This window comes from Nansenia antarctica, assembly GCF_963989245.1.
Source record: "Nansenia antarctica genome assembly, chromosome: 6".
Classification (NCBI taxonomy): domain Eukaryota; kingdom Metazoa; phylum Chordata; class Actinopteri; order Argentiniformes; family Microstomatidae; genus Nansenia; species Nansenia antarctica.
Genome location: NC_137676.1, coordinates 42,526,860 through 42,547,812, shown reverse-complemented (window position 1 = coordinate 42,547,812; position 20,953 = coordinate 42,526,860). Strand labels below are relative to the sequence as shown.

Here is a 20,953-nt window from a genome sequence, read left to right as displayed (position 1 = left end):
ATGTGACAGTAACAATATTAAATGTACGATTTGCATTCCTATACAAAGATTTTGAATTATTTTACCACCACTGTAAAAAATAAAATAAAGGATTATTCCAACTATATGGAATCAATGATCCAGTTGAATAAAGGCAAGCCAACAGTGATTTTCATAAAACTTTAATTCAATTGTTTCCATTCAAGACCATTAACAAAAGTACATAGGAGAGCCTCTGTATCTGGTTCAGCAGGAACCCAGTGATCTCCTGAGTGTTTATTCATTGACTGTAACTCGTGTGCAGAGGCACAACAGAACAACCATCCATGTCTCCAGAGCACAATAATAGATATCCTGATCCTTATGGTTTAACTTAATTATTTCTAATACTTTGTTACCTTTCCCCCGCTTTTTTTAACAAGTTAAATTTGTTTTTATTTGTTATATTGTGATGTTTGAATCTTTCACTAAGAAAAAAGCACACAATTACATACAGTATAGTTCAACCCACAGGTATCTGGGATGCAGACCAGTATTATTTCTACTTGTAAAAAGCCATCCTAAGATTGTTCTTTATATTTTGGCGGTTGGCTGGGGAGGAAACATCTAATTTTTTTGTTTTGTTTGTAGTTTTTAGGCACCTTATTCTTACTTAATTGTATTCATTAGCAGAATTTGAGTTTCAACAGAACAAAAAAGCAAAGATGTGCAAAGAAAAAAAAAAAAAGTACATGGTATAAAAGAACTGCTGGATATAAGATGCCATTGGGAATTCTGCACCTGGAGAAATTGCTTAAATGGAGCATGTGAATACCAATGCTCCCAACTTGAGAGTAATCCCAATCATATATAGGTCACTTAAACATTCACATACAGCACAAACAAACATCATGCTTTCACTCCAGCTCTTGAATAAAGCGTTTTAAAACTGCTCAAAAAAACGAGCAGAAGTAGCCTCTGTTTAAGCCTGCACATATGAGAAATATGATCCTCCTTATGGAGGGAACATTGCTTTGCTTTATGCATTTTGTAGGAAAGCATAGTGGAAACTTGACAAATGAGAATCGTGTAGTTTCCTTGAATGAGGGAGAACAAATGGAGGAAATAAAGCAGATGTGTAAACACATGCCAACACTCACACACACATACACACACACACCACAAGGTTGCAGGTGCAGAATTCCAGACACAAAGCAGATTCAGCAAAGATGGGGACAAGACATAACCACACAACCGTCACTCAGATTGCGAGGAGCAAAGAAACCTCAACACAAATTCCTCCTTAATACACCTCTACCGTTTCTATAACATCTCATACACAATCTCTCACACACACACAGAAGAGAGATCCCCATGTACACTGCAGTATGGAACTCTGTATCAAGCACATCATACATGGGCGGCTGGGAACATATGGAATGAGAGGGTTCCCTTGCAGGTGACATGGGGAGAGGGGTTACACATGCTTAATTCTGTGTGTGCGTGTGAGAGAGTATGTATGTGTATGAGCATGTGTGCGTGCACCCGTACGTGTGACAGCAAAAATCCCTTTCTCTTGTTGTTGTCCACTCTGGGATTCCATTTCTAAACCAAGGCCCCACCTACACTGGAGAGGGCCAGGGAATATTGCTCAGTCAATTACATCAGGTTGACGGGTCTTCCTCTCCACATTGAAGCCCTGCAAGCAAAAACAGGAGAATGGTCATTACAATCATCACGATTACCTTGTAGAATCCTTTAGTCTGGATTCTGTTATGCATCACTTAAAGGTAATAGATGGTTCAGCCTATTTTCATGTTTAGGTGAAATATCATCTTAGTTGTCCTCTTAGGCCAGTAGTGAAAGCTTCTCCGGTTCTCCATGTTGCTACCGCAGGACAGGCTAACAGTTAGCAGCACACTCTCAAATAGACAGGATTCCGAAGGTACTTAGTTTAGCATCATTGAATGACAATCTCATCTGAGAAACTGAAAAGTTCAGTAGTGGCTATTAGGGGTGAAACGGTTCTCGGTTTTATTTCGGACGGTTCGGTTCGCCTTCCACGGTTCAATACACTAGTGAACGGTGCAGGTTTTCGGTTTATCCTGCGTTTCATTCAAAGTCGGAGGTGGAGTTGGTCTGGAACGCAGTTGCTTCTTGCTCAAATGTTTGTTCATGGCGAGCAGAGTTGAGAACATTTTGAGAACAGCAACAGTTTGAGGAAGCGCCGGATTGCTACAAATCTGCGTTGTGGGGTGGTTTTGGCATTGAATACAGCGATGAGGAAAGAAAACAGTGAACAGAAACGTGTGTCGCAGAAATGCTTCACGCATAATATGCATAATGTGCTTCACGCATAATATGCATAATGTGCGCACAATGGGCTACAGCTGGTACAGCTCTCATAGCTATTCATTGTTATTGTTTTCCGGAGGCTATCAGTAATTGGCTATCGGTTTACATGGCTTGTAAATATACTTTCGTTTTAGGACGTGTTCAAAAGCAAGGACTGCGTGATCATCTAATTATGTGTAGTTATGTGTTTTTAGCATGTTGATGTTCTATCAGCATGTTGTGATGTTATTAAAATACAGTTTATACCTTCGTAGCGCTGTGCTTTGTTAGCCGCTAGCTGTTAGCAGCGTTTGTTTCCGGTTTTCTGGATGACAGCCAGTTTAACCCAATATTATGTGCCTGAGGTCTAACAACATTCAGGGTCCAGCAACATTCAAATGACTAACATAGTCATCTTTTTTTTGGGATTTCAATGTAAGACATGCCATTCGAAAGCTTACAATCTGTAGTTTCAGTACAAGTAATGTAGCCTACTGGTATATCAAAACACTGGCTGGTGTCACATTTGAAAGTGTGTTCTTTTTTGTTTATTTATATTTGTTTATATAATACAATATACCAGTCATATTCTGGAATGTGTCTAAATGTTAAAGTTCCATAAGTATAAGCAAAATAAAGTAAAGTAACAGTTTGTAAATAAATAGTAGCATTTTTTTTCTTCTTATGCACAAAAACACATACCGAAACCAAACCGAAACCGTGACCCAAGGAGGTTCATACCGAACCGTGGACCAACTGAACCGTTGCACCCCTAGTGGCTATATACTAGACAAACCTGCACATTCTTTTCTTGTATTCTCAAATCCGGTTTGCTATAATATGCAATGATCAGTTGTCACATATACCCTGGATTTCATTAGGATACCAGCAACTATTTCACCCAATTGGCACATACTGTTGCAATACGTCTTCAATGGGGTGGCATTGTCAAAGAGACTGTACCTTTGAATTGTCTGGGCCACGGGGCTGCCTCACGATGACTAGGCGGGGGGCACTGGCGTCGTCCAGGGTGATGCTTTTCAGCCGGTTGACCAGCCGGTCAGGACGGGGAGTTGCCACTGGTTTGGGCCCTTCACTGTTTGGGTAGGAAACAAGTTTGCTGCTTAATCAAAACAACACAGCCAAATACAAGAAGCTGGCCAAATGATGGTCCAGTCAGGTATAGCTAACAAGGGAGCCGCTAGTTGACATCTAGGTAGTTGGAAATGGCTATACTGTACTTTCTTGAGAAGCTTTACTTTCAGTATGACATAACTGTCTTTCTTTATTCTAATCCAAGCATTATGAAATCGAAAGGGGCATCACTTAACCCACTTTTACCCTTACCTGACTCTGCGCACATTGCAGGCACTACATTTCCCTGTGCGTTGGTTGAGGATGACTGAGAACTCCACCTCATCCCCAGTCTGGAGCTCCAAGCCATCCTGCACCTCTTTGACATGGAAGAACAGCTTCTTACTTTCGCCAACTTCATAAGTGATGAATCCAAACTGTAGGAAACAAATCATAGGGCCAGATCAATCAATAGTAGCCCCAATAGAGAAAGTAATACAAATGCATCCCTGTAAAAGCAGAAATACTGATTGTTACTTAAACCTTGAGTTAATATAACTTGAGTAAGGTTATTTTCAAGAGATTTGTGTTTTGAAAGTAAATTCCATCCATTCGCCTTTCCATTTGTTTTCACAGGGGCATAATCGGATACCTGGTCCTTGACGCACTCCACCAGAGCTTTGCGCTGGGGAACGACAGTGCATGCCATCTTCTGCCCTGTCTGGGTCACTGTGCACAGCTGGAACTTCACCATCTCTCCTTTCTGTAGACAGTCCACCTTGTTGGCCATGCCCACGATGCCAAAAGGGTAACTCTGGCCCTTAGTGCCACCTGAATGGGTAGAGAGATAGGTGAGGAGTGTCCATGTACAATTCTACATTTAACCATTGAGCAGAGGCTTTTACAGTATATGCACACTAGGGTGTCTATGGCCTGTACCCAAATTGAAGTTATATGGGCCTAGTTTTACAGTCCTGTTTTTAACTATCCAATAAATAATAATAAAAATAATAAAACAAATAACAAAGAGACTAAAAATGAAAGTATGTTGAACTGAATTAAGTGTTTAAAATTAGCTTTGGGTGATTAGTAGAATCAAGCAAATTATTGAGAATCTATCAAACCAATCAATTAGTTAGTCAATACTTGAGCTATAGCCGTTTAGATCAACAGTAGAAACAAAACTAATAGAAAATGTTGGACAGGGTGGGTGGACACCCTGGAACCGCCCATGTTTGCTAGCAACAGGGCAACGTTGGCAGGAAAGCTGCCAGTTTTCAATGTGGATGACGGGTTCAAAAAAGCTTTTATTCTGGTACTTTACTTATCTTCCATAAGGAAAAGTGAACGAATAAACATTCAGCCCCACCCCCCATTCTTCCCTTCAAACCCAACAATGTTACATAAATGTCCTGTGCCCATGGTAACTCACCTTCTTCAACAGTGAGCTCGATGAGGCCCTGGTACTCTGTCTGGGAGGGGTCAACACTGCGCAGAGGGCGCACCACCTTACCCAGCATCACAGACTCCCCAACATCCACATTCACCCCATTCACTGCAATCACAAGAGGATTCACAATGTTAGCACAAGCCATTGGATGGAGAACCATATTAAGTTGTTTCATACAGAGCCTAACGTGTCCTCCTACCTGCTGCCACCTTGGTAACCTTCTCAGCGCTGACTTTGTTTCCTTTGCCTTTGGACAGGGTGTACTCCACACTGTCACCCAGCTCCAGATTCTCCAGGTCCCCACACAGCTCACTGGAACAGACCGATACTTTAACAGCATGAAACATCTGGCATAACATTTGACATAACACCGCTGTAGTTTTAGAATTAAGTCATGATATGTAGGATTTGGTTTTCACTGGATAAAATCTACCATCAACAGAGGACATTCACACTGAATCTTGTTTGAGTTGCTTTACCTATAGTGAAAGAAGATCTCTTGATCGTGATTGGCCGTTTCGATAAAACCAAAGTTGTCTTTCAGTGTGGCGATGTATCCCAGCAGCCTCTTGGTGTTGACAGTGCGGTTGAGGATCTTGATGGAGACAGCACTCTGCTGGCCCGTCCTCTTCACCTCATTGATTGAAAACTCCACCTAGTGGACAACAAGCACCATATAAGTAAACAAACTCCATTTAGGTCAAATGCTTCTTTTGAAAGTACAGTTGATTTGTTTTACTTGTAGGGCAGGCAATGAAGGATGTGCCTGGGGTATGATCAAATATGGACTGCACTTATATAGCACCTTAATCCAAAGCGCTTTACAATGGCCTCTCATTCACCCATTCACACACCAGTGGCGACAAGCTACCATACAAGGCGCCGGCCCGCTCACTGGGAGCAATTTGGGGTTCAGTGTCTTGCCCAAGTACACCTCGACATGTGGCCAGCCGGGGATCGAACCGCAGAACTGCAGACCCTATGATCATTAGACGCCGGCTCTAACTTGTGAGCCACAGGCGCCCAAATATTAGGGTTCTCCACAAAGAATGTAAGAGTGGTGCTGTGCCACGCTGTGAAGTTGGTGCCACTAAGTAAACATTTCAAGTCGGGTTTTGATAATACTCCCTTTGAGAAACTCCCATTTACACAGCACATCTTTATTTCAAGCGTTGGCAGCTCAGATTTACAACCTGGGCTTGGTAGTGTTGACTGTTTAGTTAACCGTTTAAACAGTTAAAAATGATCAGTGACATCAGTACCTTGTCTCCAACCTGTGGCTGGCCTGCTCCCTCCAGGTCTTTCACATGGTACAACACGGTCAGCTTCACCCCACAGTCTTCATATGCAATCACCCCCTCTTCTGCTTCCTACAGGAAGGAACATCAGACATCAGCATCCAGATGGATTAGACTAGTTCCAGTTCTCTCTGATCCATTTAAGCAGCAGTTTGAATGAGCGGATATTCAACAGCAGCACCCAGCTATCAGTTGAGGCCCTACAGTGGTTGTGAGTATTGGGCCCTGTTTGAACACACCCTTCCCTGCTTAAAAAATATATTTTTTTAAATCACTGATCTGGCAAGGATAGACTGTGAAAAACAACAAGCTAGAGGAAAACTTTATTTATCCAAGCAGATGTAGACCAGTAGGTTACCTCAGTCTTAAAAAGCATTGGAGTAACATGTTCAATTAGTGGTGGTCACAAGTCCTTGAACTACGAGTGCAAATGAGAACTACTTGCACAAAGATGTGCAATTCCACACATTCCCCATTAGTAGTGTGTTAGCATTAACAGCTGCTGTACAAAACCAGCCATTATCATCCTCCTACAATCAATGTTAATGTCACATCATAAAATACAGTGATGCAGATTTCAAGATAGAAAAAGTGAAGTGTTTGAATCTAATGTCTATAGTGTGTTAGGTTCCATATTTAATATACGGTAAGTAATAATAAATTAGTAGGACTGAAACCAAGCAAATCAGCTCTGGGGTGAGCAGCACATTCAGCAGGCCGTAGCCAACACCACTGACCTTCTCTACCATTTTACCCTTGAGACAAAATGAGAAATAAGAATTAGATAAACAGTTAAAGTTTCAGCCTTGCCTAAATTCATGGTGAAGCAGGAAAAACTAAGCTCTCAGCAGTAAAGTGAGGGCCAAGGAAGTTAGAACATGTAGAGTGATGAGTCAGGGGGGGACGTTTTGAGGGAACTTCCTCTCTGGCCATGTAAAATCCCTTGTAGCTACTGGAATCTTATGCCAAGCAAGTTTGGAGGCTAGTGGTTAGTGTTCAAATATAAATATTCAATATCTGAGCTATAAAATCATACAACATAGCATATGGGCATTTCTCTAACATTTATCAGGGGGAGTTGGCATCATGCAAAGACCAGAATCCTACCTTGTCTCTTTTCTAATGAAGAGAAGGAGCATGAGGGGATAGGGTGAAAGGAGAAAGCAAAAAGGACGATTAGAACTAAAGAGAGAAGCCATCGGATACAATGGTCTGAAAAATGCCTGACCATAATGGGGAAGTGCGGGGGTGTCAGGGCTATTATAAATCTTTATTCTAATACTACTTAGAGTCGGGTGTGGGAAGGGGAAAGAAAATACCAGACAGGGAAGAGGGACAAATAAAAAGTGTACCTCAAAACAAAAAGGACAAATGTTATTGACTTTGCTCTGGTTCCTGCACTGGGAGGCTCTTGTACCTTCTCTTTGACCTTGCTGGGGCTCGCGCTCTTGTTGGTGATGGCAGCGATGGCTTCCTTCTCTACCACGCCGGCAAAGCGTTGCTCAGACTGGGTGTGAAAGGAGACTGTGCCCTTGGCCAACTTCTTGATGCGCACAGCATGGTTCCTCTGGGCTGACAGCATGTCCTACACAGGTGAGAAGAAACCAACAAGTTAAATATGAACAGACTCAATTGAATGATTACATGGGAAGAGCCATGTAGTCAACTTTAACTTAAATCCAATGTTGGGGTTTCAAAGAAGAAGGTAGGCTGCATTTGTATTCAAACAGGGACGGGAATGTTGGTGTTTGTTTTTCCTGGACTCACAGGCACAACGGTGAACTCCACCTCATCAGAGATGTGCAGCTGGCTCTCCTCCAGGACCTCACTGAAGTGGAAGAACATCCTGGCGTCCCGGTCCACACATTTGATGAAGCCAAAACCGTCACGCATGGCGGCGATCACACCCTACAGGTGAGGGAGGCGAGAAGGTTTGAGCGATTAACACAGCAGCGATATAGTGCAGTTCTCTTAAAAACATTTTTTTTTTTAAACCAAATTAAACTGAAACAGCCAAGCGGGATTTTCTCTAAAAACATCATCATATCATAGATATCTATTAAACAAGCTGTGATTATTTATCACAATACCATGTCAGCCGTCATTATACAGCCCTCTAGGTGAGCCATACCATCTCACGAGATTCCTTGGTAAAGTGGAAGGTGTCAGGCAGGATGTCAATGTTGGTGGCGCGCTCCAGCTTGTCCCGGCGGTCGGTGGAGATGTTGAACTGCACGTGGTCACCCTCTAGCAGGGTCACCTTGGACTTTGTGTCCTTCTCTCCAAACAGAAGCTCCTTGTCAGTGAAGCTGATCCTGGCACTGATGCGGCCTGGCAGAGGATCATTCTAGACATGGAGGGAAAACGATCACGGCATGTCAAAATGTGAGGAAAGACAGATGGAATAAGCCAAACTTGTTTTCATAAATCAACTGATCCCACTTCAAAAAAGGAACTATACTGCCTGTAAATCAGCATTCATCAATATCTAACATTTTTGTTGAAATAGTTTTCAACTAAAACCAAACTAAACTGATGTGACATGGGGTGACTTGCTGACCTGGTTCTTGGTTGGGACTTTGGGGATGACCTTGGCGACAGTGCCTTCAAACTGCTCAATGCTGATGTCCTCAAAGATGACTGTTCCCTGGGCGAGCAGCCTCACGTCAGTGGCCACCTCCTTCCCCTGGAGGAGGAACAACATATTTAAGCTGCTCCAATGTGTTCAGGGGAAGAACCATCCCACAGAATGTCCATTGTATATGTTAGGGAAACGCACAGCCTTGGTAGATTCGCTTTCAAAGTTGAGATCAAATTTGGATCAAAGTCAGTCAGAGTTGACACTAACAACTATTACAACGCATACAAATGCATCAGATCATTTAAAAACAAGGGAGTCGTCTTTGCCACAGCAGTTTGAGCAGAAGACATTTCACCTACATTTCTCTCTTTGATGGTGAACTCCACATCATCCCCCGCCTGCAGTGCCTCCAGGTCTCCCTTGAACTCACTGTAGTGGAAGAAGATCTCCTTCACCACGTCAGCTCTCTCGATGAAACCAAAGGCCTCCTGCCAGACAGCACAAAGGGTCAAAGAGGAATTGCACTGGCTGATTTCACCTTGATTTTACCCATTAAAAGAAATTGAAAGAACTGAGAACTTGAAATTTGACAGAGAAAGGAGAGGCGTGATAACTTTCTGCAAATCATGATCGGTTCTCAGACTCACTAAATTTAGACTGAACATGAAATTATCCAAAAGGTAGAATTTTTACACCAATGCTACGAACACACCGCCGACCTGTACCTTAGCAGCGCGTTTGCATGGCTGAGCTGCTGCTGCTCTCACACTTGCGGCTTCCCTACCGGCTGCGTGTCTCCTACGGCTCTAACTGTGGAGCTGCTACTGCCAGCCCTGTCTTTGCACATTGAGCTTTGCCTTTCCATGCATGGCTTGCGGGAAAAATAGGCGAGAGTCCTAATCTCGATGGCGTGTCGCGGCAGCTAGTGTGAGAGACACTTGAGACGCACGCCTCTCGCGTGCTGTAAGGCTGCTCTAACCCGTTAACATGGGTGCCGAAATTAAATGCAAACGCACTGCTGAGGTTCAGGTTGGTGGTGTGTTAGAGCCGTTGGCAATCAATTTGGGGGCTCTAATTTATGTATGACTACTAAACGATACTACAGACAGTATTATTAACTTAATAACTGTTGTTACTAACTGCTGTTACTAATAGTGTAATTAATAATACTAATTTAGTATTATTAATGACACTATTAGTAACAGCCAGGGATCCATTAGGGTAAAAGGCAGTGATCTAAATCCTGTTTCTGGAGAGCTACAGTGCATCAGGGCTTTGGCCACAGCCTAGTGCAATCAGTTAACCAAGTTCTCATCTGATATTCAAAACCTTGATGAGCTGAATCAGTTGTGTCTGCAGAGCAGGGACCGAAGACTGCAATAGTAATGTGCAGCTGTCCAGGGAAGAACAGTGGTGCAGGGCTAACCTTGGTGGCACAGACAACACCCTGGCACCTCATCTGCTTCTTCTTCACCAGGTGAATGTTGTGAGCACTGACTGCACCAGTACTGAAACACACAACGGAGCAGAAAAGCATGAGAGAGGGTTGAGAAAATGGAATCAAAAACATGGTGACACCAACATCTAACATAGGAAATATGATTCACAAACAATATTCACACGAAGGAACCATACTGGCCCAAATATTTTCTTTACACCTGGTAAATCTTTCTAAAAGCAGCCTGAACTGGCCAAATACTATCTGCTGCTAGCTGCCCTATCGGACCACATTCTGTGTCCTACTCAATAAAAAGATCACAGTTTGGGTCAGCACTTTAGTGTGAGACCCCTATGACATTCAATACAAAATACTCACTGCTTGTTGGTCTCCATGTAGAAGCTGACCTTGTCTCCCGTGTCCAGGTGCATGTTGCCCTCCACGTCATCTGGGGTGTAGGTCAGGTAGAACACCTCCTGTGCAGGTGGAAATCCACACTTTACATTACATTGACTACCAGCCATTTCAGTGGCAAACAATCCTCGTCTGACGTTTGTCAGTCTTACCCCATTCCTCTCATAGCAGACACTCCCAGTGGGCACCTGTCCTGGAGCAGACTTGCCATCCAGGTGGGTGGGGATGGCCGAGACAACCTACAGGACAGCAGGGAACACAGATGGTGGGGATGGTTAAGAATGGCATTGGGGTGAATCAATAACAATAAGAGAATCTAGTTATATTCATTGGTATTAACTTTTAACATTCTAATAACAATGATTATTGCCATTTAAAACTGTCAATTACAATTACAAGTGTCAATTACAATTACAACAATTACAACTAATTTGGGGAAACAAACTGTTCCAAAATGGCATTGTACACAAGGTGTGAAATGGGTGAACTGCTGATGTCAAGAGACAAGTTGCTTCATTCATATAATTAGAAGCTAACTAAAATAAAAGGCAATGGCCATCAAAGCATTAATCTAAACACACAAATGTCACTAATATCTGATTACATGATTTTCAAAGAAATATAGGCAATGTTGGTCTATACTACGATCAACTACCTGGTCAATTGTGTAAAATTAATAACCCATTTGCTGCTTATACATGAACCACCTCCACCCCTGAACACCACCACAAAAAACACACAACATGTATGTCGAGGACAGTCAAGCCCATTGTAAATCCCAATGCCAAGTTTGAGCTGGTAATGCTACTGTTCTGACCAATGTGGGTGAATAAACTAGCTCTATTATTCAATGGAATCAGATGAAAAATCTAAACAATTTTGTGGAGAGAACAGGCCTAGCAAGGATTTATAATGAGCTTGAAAATACACCACAAAAACGACAACAAGTGACTGACACTGAGGTGACACAGACAAGAACAGAACCAAAAGTAAAATGGTGTTCCTTAACTGGATGAATATAACCATGCAGCACAGTAAAGGGAGAGGCGTGCGAGTCTGGCCCCACCTGGCCCGAGATGCGCTCCTCTGGAAGCACCTCTGGCTTGATCTTTAGCAGCTTCACTGCTATGGGCTTGCCAGTGCGCCTGTCTGAGGACACCTCAAACTCCACATCATCTGGAGGACCAGAAGGAGGGAGCGAGGGAGAGAGAGAGAGAGACAAGGAGGGAGAGAGAGAGAGACAAGGAGGGAGAGAGAGAGAGACAAGGAGGGAGATGGTGAGAAAATGTGACACTGTTCCATGCCATCACAGTCACACTTGAGACAATATTTTGTACAGCTGGTCATTGTATAACCGTCAGTTATGGTTATGGACAACGACTGAAATAAATTAAACATCGTCAGAAAGGTTTTTAATACATACATTTTTATATCCAGTAGATATACTTTACCCAACAGCAGAAGTGTAAATGAATGATTATGAACCATCTTTTTGCTGCCTTAGGAGCAGTCTCCAACACTTGGGTACCTGAAAACAGCTGCCCCCTTTGGCTTCAAAGCAGCCACAGTGGGAAAAGACCTGGCTCGTTGCTACCAGATAAAGTGCTTCAGCTGGCAGCTGGCAACGATTAGCGATTACGGTATGTCAACAAGATTTGAGCCATTTCTAGTGCCATAGGACTGCATAGAGGAGGATGCTATCTGGTTACACTGTCTGCTGCTTCTCCGTCCTCACCCATAGCCAGAGTTCTAAATTGCGACTGGCTCTAAAGTGACTGGGACACAGACATTGTAGTCTGTCACCCCTGGCAGCGTTTCTCTCAAATGATGTCAACTGATAAAGGCCTCCCGGTCTCACCTCCTATCTAGTCAACTGATAAAGGCCTCCCAATCTCACCTCCTATCTTGAGCTCCTGCAGGTTTCCGTTGTACTGGGAGCAGTGGAAGAAGAGGCGTGCCTGCCGCTCGGAGCACTGAATGAAACCGTAGGAAGTGAGCAGCTTCTCCACCACACCAGTCTCCCTGATGCCTGCGGCTGTTCCGTTGGCAAAGGCAGTGTGCCCGTTGTTGTGGAGCATGCCCGGGTCAAAACTCATCTGGGCAGAAGAGGAATGGAGAAGGTTACTAATTTAACCAAATCAACAGTTAAAAACAGCCTTTAACACAATGAAAGCAGAGTTGGGACAAAAGTGCTTATGGTATAGTGAGAATGTATGACAAATTCTCTCAAACTAATTATGATCCTAAGCCCATACTATGTATCTCATTCACTCTAACATGCATTTAGTGGCGAGCCATCTGAAATGGAAAAAAAAGACCCAAAATTGGTTTCAAAAGGGTCCCAAGTTGAGAGACTAACCCGAAGAGCTTTCTAGTGTTCTGACTATTCCTCTCTCCCTGAATACCCACGAGCAGCACAAGAGTTGGCTAGCCGCAGATGGGTTTTCATGTCGATTCAGACCATTCACTACCAATAAAGGGCGCACTGTATGGTAATTTCTAGTTGGCTCAAGAGAATCCTGCAGTCCTATTCACTCCCATTTTTTACAATCAGTATCACAACTTTAAATCCCAAACATCCTAGGCTTAGTTAAGGACTTCACTGCAACCAAAACCATTTTAAATATCTTGGCAATCAATTAGTAAAATTGAATTGGGTGCTTAGAATTTGACTTGAAAAAAGTAAATGAATGTTATATTTGTCGTCAGGGCCACTGCAAGGCAATAAATCACACCATGCAGTTAGAGCAAGAAACCGTCCATAATGGAAGACAGGGATGTCAAACTGTGGGCAGCACTGTTGTCCACACAACATGCCCACTTACTGATCTCTGATACAGGGGGGTCCGCTTGTGTTTTTTGCTACCCGGATGGGGGTGGCAGGAGACTGAGGAGGAGCGAGGGATAGGCACGGGCACGGCAGAGGTGGAGGGGGCAGGGGCAGGGGCCGTATTACGTGCCAATGGGGGTTCAGAGTACACCCTCTCCATATCCGACAGTGGGGGCAGGACTGGGATGCACTGTTGGGAGGTGGGCATCATCTTTAAAAAGGTGATTTTAGGGACCAACACTTGGAAGGATGGATTTATGCTTGAGCTCATCCAATTCTGTTCCATTAGACCCAAAGTCTTCCTTTACTTACAATCGATACAAAAATGAGGGACAAGTATACATTAAGAATGAATCCAGGATTCCTGTGGTTATCGCCAAAACGTTCTGTGTAATGTTCCATATGAAACACTGAAATCCTCCATATATGGTCAATTAAACTCCTGTGTACATGTATGGTCTACATTAGGATTTAAAACATCATTGCAAACATATGCCACAAGGCATATCATTTACCACAAGCAGACACCTTTGAAAAGAATGAAAAGATGGACCCAAGGAGGGTGGTCATGTACAGGAAGACGTTTACTGCATATGTGAATGGAAACTCATGAAATGCAGCTATATCACTATCACCAAATATAAAGTTAAATAACAACTAGAGTGGACAGAACCAAAGAATGCTGATGCAGATGAGAGGTTAGACAAATAAGCGAGTCTATTGAAGTAAGATGGTGGTTAACATGAAGGGTCCCAGAGCAGCCTCGCCTGTTAGGTCCCTGAATAGCATAGCATCAATTCTAACAGAGTTAAACCTACTAATTACAGTGGTTTGGATGGGCCATGGAACACATTTGACGTCATAGGGGTCAATAACCATGGATATACTAGAAATTTCCATTGACGTCTGAATCCTTTTTGAATGTTCCGAAAGTCTGATAAGTAACTAAATGTCAAGGGCACACTAGTAGTGGTGTGGTTTCAGGTGGGATTTGAACTCACAACCTTCCGATCACAAGTCCAACTCACTATCCACTAGACCACCACTACCTCTATCTGCTACACTGCACCTGAGCAGAGGCTAGTCTCTGAGCCCGGAGAAATGGAAAGGTTAGGCCAGTCAGGGCAGGGCAAGGTGGGTGGATGGGGATTCAATGGGGGGGAGGTGGATGGGAGGATGGAACTTACGGATCGGCCGTACGGTGACAGGCTCAGTCCGACGGGGGAGGTGCTGCTCAGGTCAGCGCTAACGTACGCGGCGGGTGGCGACGCAGGCAAGGTAAACTCGACAAAGCCTTTCCAGGGACTGCCCATATTTTTCCATAAAATCAGACCAAACTCCACCCTCTTGTTGTACTGGATTACTGGTTTGCTTGACTGCCTTGATTATTTTGCTATCTTTTGTCTTTTTTTCCCCTCTTATCTTTTTTTTTTTCTTTATTTTTTTTTTTACACCACCCAATGATACACCTCTGGACGTCTGCAAGGGTGAAAAGAGGAAAGGAACAATAAACAAACAAAGGGAGAGGCAACGGGGACAACCATTGAGCGAGGTGTCACAATTCTGGGGAGTGGGATATAGGCTAGTGAGGAGACAAGAGAACAACTGTGAAAACAGGACCAGGTAGAGGGGCAGGACAACGGGGCAGGAGGGAAGACTGCTAAAACTTCCCAGAGGAAGTACATCATTGCTACAAAGACACGATACATAATTACAAGTTGTGATGCATTTTAAAAATGGTGCCATGATTTCATTGGCTTTTCAATCTGTTCTTAACTACAAAGCAGTCGAAATAGACCCAATTGAATAATGACACAAACACCAAAGTAGGAGGCCATATTCTATGATGGTTAAAATGGGGGAAGATGTGCGCTTATATAAGAAGAGCCAATTGTTTAGCTAGTCAAGCAAGAGATTCTTGGGGCATTCATGTGTTCATAGTAATACAAAAAAAATGCCCCCATAGTTGCACTATAAAAGCACAGTAGGGAGTCAGATGACTGAACATTTTAGAAATTCACACATTGCTGTGAATTTAGCTGCACATCAAAACTTGTTTTGACATGCTGTTAGGGCTTCCAGCAGAGTTACTGTATTTAGGAGCTTCCTATCCAAATGTCAAACACATTTAACAGCATTGTGTATCAAAAACAAAACATAACATTTAGTCTAATCATATCCATCAATGTTACTAGAAAAAACAGATGCCCAACACAATTATCTCATAAAGCAAAAAATAAGGCGGCAGGCCTACCTTGATTTGGTGTTTTGAAACTTGCAGTTGTCTCGAACGCGAATGACTGTGCAGATGTTGCAGATCTTCTCTTCACATACACACGCACACACACACACACACTTATTTGTTACAAGTTTCTGGCACACGTTCTAGATAGAGTTGCATAAAGCGAAAGGGGGGAAAAAAACTAGAGAAAAAAAGGCGAACGCAGGTGCAATAACACTGCTTAAAATCAACAAAATGAACAGAGCAATAGGCGATGGGGACAGAGGAGAGAGATGGGGAGACAGTTTGGGAATTTAGGGGGGGAAAAAACTAGCAGATAGCAGCCCTCTCCGCACCCCGGGGTGAGTCGGTGGTGCGGTGAGGTGAGGATGAGGAGGGCTGGGAGCAGCGTTGGGACGTGTGCTTTGTCAAAGCTGTTGAGTAGGCACAAACTTCTGGTCTCAGATCAGGTATTGTCTTCTCGTGTTGAGATTGTTGGCAAAGGATTGCTTCTGGAGCGCGTTTCGATTAGGCTGCCGTGTCTTATCTTTGGTTGTTTCTTCGTTTGGTTGCTTCTTGTTTTTCCTTTGAAGTGATCCTTTTTTCCTTGTCTTCTTCTTGAGAGTTGTTGCGACTTTTTGTTTGTTTTGGGATGTTTCTCTTGAATTTGTTTCTTCGTTTTGTGATCTGAACTTGAAGAAGCAGTTGCGGATGGTACAAAAAAATTCAGTTCCGTTTCACTTCATACTGTTGAGAAAAAAACAAAAATGTATTGTTAGTTGAAACATGGTCAGTTAAAAAATCTCACAGTTTGTCATGGGGGAAATAGGCTAACCATTAGCCAAGTATTATGTTGTATTGGACCCCATGTGAGAAAACAATGCAAGACAGGACCGAAGGGGCTACTATTACACCATTTGAAACGGTGGTGGGGGTGTTGAGATTTTTGTCACATGACAAGTTACAGTACCCTGTAGATTAGTACCCTGAACCATTTCTTTTTCATGTGAATTCAACTCTAGATTATTTGCCCTCAGCCTCAGAAGCCTAGAAATAGACCCTGTACACAGCCCATGATACCAGCTGACTAGATGCACAAAGTCATGTGGATCAACAAGTCCCTGTGCATAGCTTGGGTCATGATGATATTTATGGCACAGTTTCTGACCAGGGAGGTCTGTTTAATCATATGAGCTACGTGGATCATGACAACTGCCTCAAACCGTGGCGTCTAACTTGTGAAAGCTATTTGTATGCAACCATAATCATGGAGAAAACAACCAAGTTGAACAGTTCTTTGTTCTTCCAACATATCAAGAAAGAATCCCTAGATTTTGCTGACCGTATGTGTAGGCCTATTGACCTCAACGCTGCTGAATGAAAACAAGTCGGCTGACTGACATATGAAACCTAGTCTGACATTGCTGTTACGCAATGAGTGACATCCCACATGGTTTCCAGTGTTCAAAAATAATGTTGTGAAAGGGGTCAAATTCAATTCCAGGGAGTGGACAGGATCGCTATTCCTGCCACTCATTTAGGCTGAAGTTGCTTATTGGCAGCACTCCGCTTTGACCGTGGTAAGTCACAGTCCAACTCCAACTACAGAACTAATGACTGAGTACATATTGGTCATGATTCAAGAAGTGTCCATATAATACAAGCAGCTCTCAATGTCCACTATAATAAGGAGTACAGGGATAATAATCAGCCATAAAGCATTGCTGCTAATAATACATAGAAACACCCTGCTGTGTGTAATGGTAAGGTGACTTAATACAGCATCATCCACCATACCAGAAATGGCACTATGGTTAGAAAGATCAACCAACTCCTCTTCCACGGTTACTACTTAGCTACATTAATTTAGACAACATTTTAGTTGAAGAGTCTACTCTGCAATTTCACCACGCGTGAGAAGGGAATTAGGGTAGTTGAGGCAAATTGTCTGCCCGTTTCTAAAAACAACTTTACAACCAGTGAAGTAGAGAAGAGATGCATCTTTAGGGAAACAAATGGGACCTGGGGAGCGCCATGCCTCTCAGCTGCTCGTGACGCAGCCAAAAACAACATCTGCCTCCGGTTCCCACCCACCCACCCACCACTGACAACGATTGGCCATCTCAACACGGGATTCCGTGCATCATCCACCTACTCTAGATATCAAATCAATGAATACAAATCATAAGAAAACTAATTCTGTTAGTTCGGCATATTGACGGCATGCCAGCTAGCCAGTACCACTGTTTTTGCTTGGATACTGTACATGAATGTCAGTGGTGATACTAAGGCTGCAGCTGCTGGGGCTTGTCTTTTTGGCCTAAGCTAGGGAACACCGGCCTAGCTTCCGATAGCAAGCATACTATCATTACAATAGAGCAGCTTCAGTTTAGCTGGCGAGAAAAGTACAACAAGGTTTAAAATTAGATCACTTGCTAACGTTTTAGATAGCTGTGCTAAAATAATGTGATCAATATTAAACGAGCTGGCAGCTTGACACTATCAAACCGATATGCCACACGTGATTGCAACTCTGTGACCACGTGAGGACACGGGGGCCTAAACAACGCAACGTTCGCAAAGCCGACCAGCTCGTATCAACTCAACGTTGGACGTACGCTAATAACGCCACAACGCGGGCTGACAGTTTCACCTAAATGAGCATTTTTGTCACAACTTTGTCGGTAGCTAGCTAGGCTGTATAAGCTACCTATCGCCATCTGAATAAACATATTGATCGTTGTATTTCAATGGATTGTCAATGTCCACACAGCTCAGAGTTGTGCCCCGGGCTTAACATGTCAAGAACGGGACAAAGAAAGTGCGACAGCAAGGCGGCTGGAGGAGCTCGTGGCTGCCGGACCACTCAGCCCTTCCGTGTAGTCGAGCAAATCACAACGTGGACATGATGTGCATACAATACATATATACATATATATGATGTTAACCTACGTAGCTAGCCAGTTAGCTATCTTGGACAATGCCATCGAACACACGGACCACACCACGAGCTAGCTAGCTAAGCTAGTGTGTGTCGGGTAACAGCCGCTAGGATGATTTATGTTGAGGAAAAACACCGGAGAGCCCTGCCCCCGCCCAGGCCTACACTTTAAAGGGTAAATAACTCGCTGACATTGCCGTTTATAGACTGGTAATTTCACTCCGAGGTATATAAGAATACATACTCATATTAACATCTTTAAATATTCCTTTCGAATACGTAATTTTAACAAAACTCACCCCAACAGCTTTCAGCACTGTCACCAGCGCCGCCAGAAGCAGCACGGCACATTACGTAGTGATTAAAGTACGTTTCCACCGCGAGACTTCCGTGGGCAGTGGCAGAGCAACGTAGCTGGAGGTTTTAGGGGTTTGTTCAAGAATGAAAAATTCTAACATTAGGCTGACCTTGGTTGCAGAAGATCCGATGATTGATTGAGAAAAGTCCTCGATTCAAATAAGGAACTTATTTTCCCATTTTACTTTACATACACTGATTTGGGTTGCTCTATCTACAGCCATAACACCCACATGTCAATATAAAAATAGTACTAGTCACAAAGAGGACTAGGATTTGGATGGTGTAGAAAAGGTATTAATGCATCATGCAAATTATTGAAAGAGAAATCATAATTCCAAGTTAAATTATAGATTTTCACATGTTTTGTTGAATCAACAAATTGTAAAAAAATAAAATAAAAATGTTTTACAGCTACACTGCCATTGTGCATACTTCAAAGAGTGGGCCATCAACAAAATGCAAACAATGGAGTAATTGTCTTTTATTCATGTTGATAACACTTTTCTTTGATTTATCTTTCGTCTTCAAGGAATGACTCCATGTCACATGCTTTGAAGCTATATATCATTTGTTTACAAAGTCTCCTATGACAAAAAAGTAATGTTTTACACTAGGTTGTTATAGTATATTTGGTTATGATAAAGTAAGACAGTTCATTCATTCAAGTAAGGTATCTTTTAGTGAAATTCTTCAAAAGGGGTACTTAAAAAAAAAAAATGTTATTACTGGAGATGTTTCAGAATGCATCGTTAAAATGCTATTTCTAAAACGGATACCTAACCGGGTTTTTCATGTGGTTTTGATATCTGTCTATTCACAGTTCCAAATGTTGTTCCAAATGTTTGGTTGTGCCTTGTGTTCCATCCTTCTCATGCTTTCTGGCAATCAATTTGGTTCAGCTGCACCTCATTCCTCATTACCTCCATAGTGAGTGAGTGAAAATTCAGTGTCACAATTCTCTGTTCAGACCTTCATAATTCATCCATTGTATTTTCATTCGGGTTACAGGAGAGAAGTGGTATAGGTGAGAGCAGCTCATGGGTATACATTTATGCATGTAGATTACTCTTGTCTATAGTTAGTTGGCTGCACGTGCCATGTGTTGTGTTTTCGTTTAGCTTAGAGTGTAGGCGTTAGACTGTGTCGAGCGGCATTCTTAGGTAGGCTATAGGTTAGTCTTGGTTTCTTTGGGCACAACCCCCTCCCCCCCATTGCCTACTTAGTTTTAGTACAATAAATAATCATTACCCTGTTCACCTTGTCTCTTTGGCATTGTTTTTCCCTGTTCTCACTTCTGTGTGTGTCCTATGTTTACGTGCTTCACCTATCCCCTAGATTTTTTCCTTGATGCTGAAACACGTTTGCTGCATGGTAGCACCACCCAGTTGTGAATGCTTAAAAGCAATTGCAAAAACATTACCCGTAGAGGGACATGGAGGTGAGAGGTCTCACCAGCTCTCACTCAGCCCCAGCAGGACTGGATGCACCACGGAGGAGGCAGTGACGTCCAGGCTGTAGAACCTCAATGTATGTGGAGAAGCCCAACTGGCGACAGCACTGTCAACAGATCCCTGGGCTGCAGACCCCTGCAACCAATGCCTCGCTGAGAGCGCCCACAATCCAGTGGGAAAGGGGTCATACAGGGTTAGCAAAGCAAGCAAACAGTTGGTCACATCCCCAGAAAGCTCATGTTCTCCCCATGTAGATATGTACATATGTACAAACTGGACAGAAGGTGGACAGAGGGGCTGGTTGTTCTGTGAGAGAGGAAGGTGGACAGAGGGGCAGGTTGTTCTGTGAGAGAGGAAGGTGGATAGAAGAGGAAGAGCTTGGAGGCTTGACTGCTGGAAGCCATGGTAACGAGTCTGCCCTTAGAAGCCATGGTAACGAGTCTGACCGTGGGCTCCAATACAGTGCTAGGCTGCAACATGACCCTAGCATCGCCAGGGTCAAACTGAATACATGAAGGATGGACAAAAAGCACCAATTGCAAGTTACCTAGGGTTTGAATGAAGCTCTGACGGGAGCCTCCAGAGCCAATGTCAGACGGCCTG

The 20,953-nt window shown here is 43.2% G+C and overlaps 1 protein-coding gene across 5 annotated transcripts; it reads right to left on the bottom strand.

Moving 5' to 3' along the window:
* Positions 1–144: 144 nt before the first annotated feature.
* Positions 145–18,909, bottom strand: csde1 (cold shock domain containing E1, RNA-binding). Of its 5 annotated transcripts, none has more exons than XM_080534981.1 (21): positions 18,839–18,909; positions 15,632–16,345; positions 14,565–14,856; positions 12,445–12,643; positions 11,557–11,723; positions 10,700–10,786; positions 10,512–10,630; positions 10,122–10,203; positions 9,055–9,183; positions 8,675–8,800; positions 8,246–8,461; positions 7,882–8,022; positions 7,532–7,699; positions 6,079–6,186; positions 5,296–5,471; positions 5,016–5,128; positions 4,799–4,921; positions 4,019–4,197; positions 3,640–3,803; positions 3,256–3,388; positions 145–1,657 (listed from the first exon to the last, which is right to left on the bottom strand). In XM_080534981.1, the coding sequence occupies exons 3-21, from the start codon at positions 14,688–14,690 to the stop codon at positions 1,610–1,612; spliced, it is 2,604 nt and encodes an 867-aa protein (XP_080391107.1). In that variant the 5' UTR covers positions 14,691–14,856; positions 15,632–16,345; positions 18,839–18,909; the 3' UTR covers positions 145–1,609. The 5 variants fall into 5 exon arrangements, with proteins under 5 accessions (XP_080391107.1, XP_080391108.1, XP_080391109.1 ...); XM_080534982.1 differs by having other exon boundaries at positions 10,512–10,609; XM_080534983.1 differs by having other exon boundaries at positions 11,614–11,723.
* Positions 18,910–20,953: the final 2,044 nt, after the last annotated feature.

What these genes read in the sequence shown, in the direction of transcription:
- csde1 (XM_080534981.1), bottom strand. Translation starts at nt 14,690, where the DNA reads ATGGGCAGTCCCTGGAAAGGCTTTGTCGAGTTTACCTTGCCTGCGTCG. An exon ending in TCACCATCAAAGAGAGAAAT is followed by an intron (nt 8,801 to 9,054) that starts GTAGGTGAAATG and finishes TTCCTCCTCCAG; the next exon opens with GGGAAGGAGGTGGCCACTGA. An exon ending in TGGAGTGCGTCAAGGACCAG is followed by an intron (nt 3,804 to 4,018) that starts GTATCCGATTAT and finishes TGTTTCCTACAG; the next exon opens with TTTGGATTCATCACTTATGA.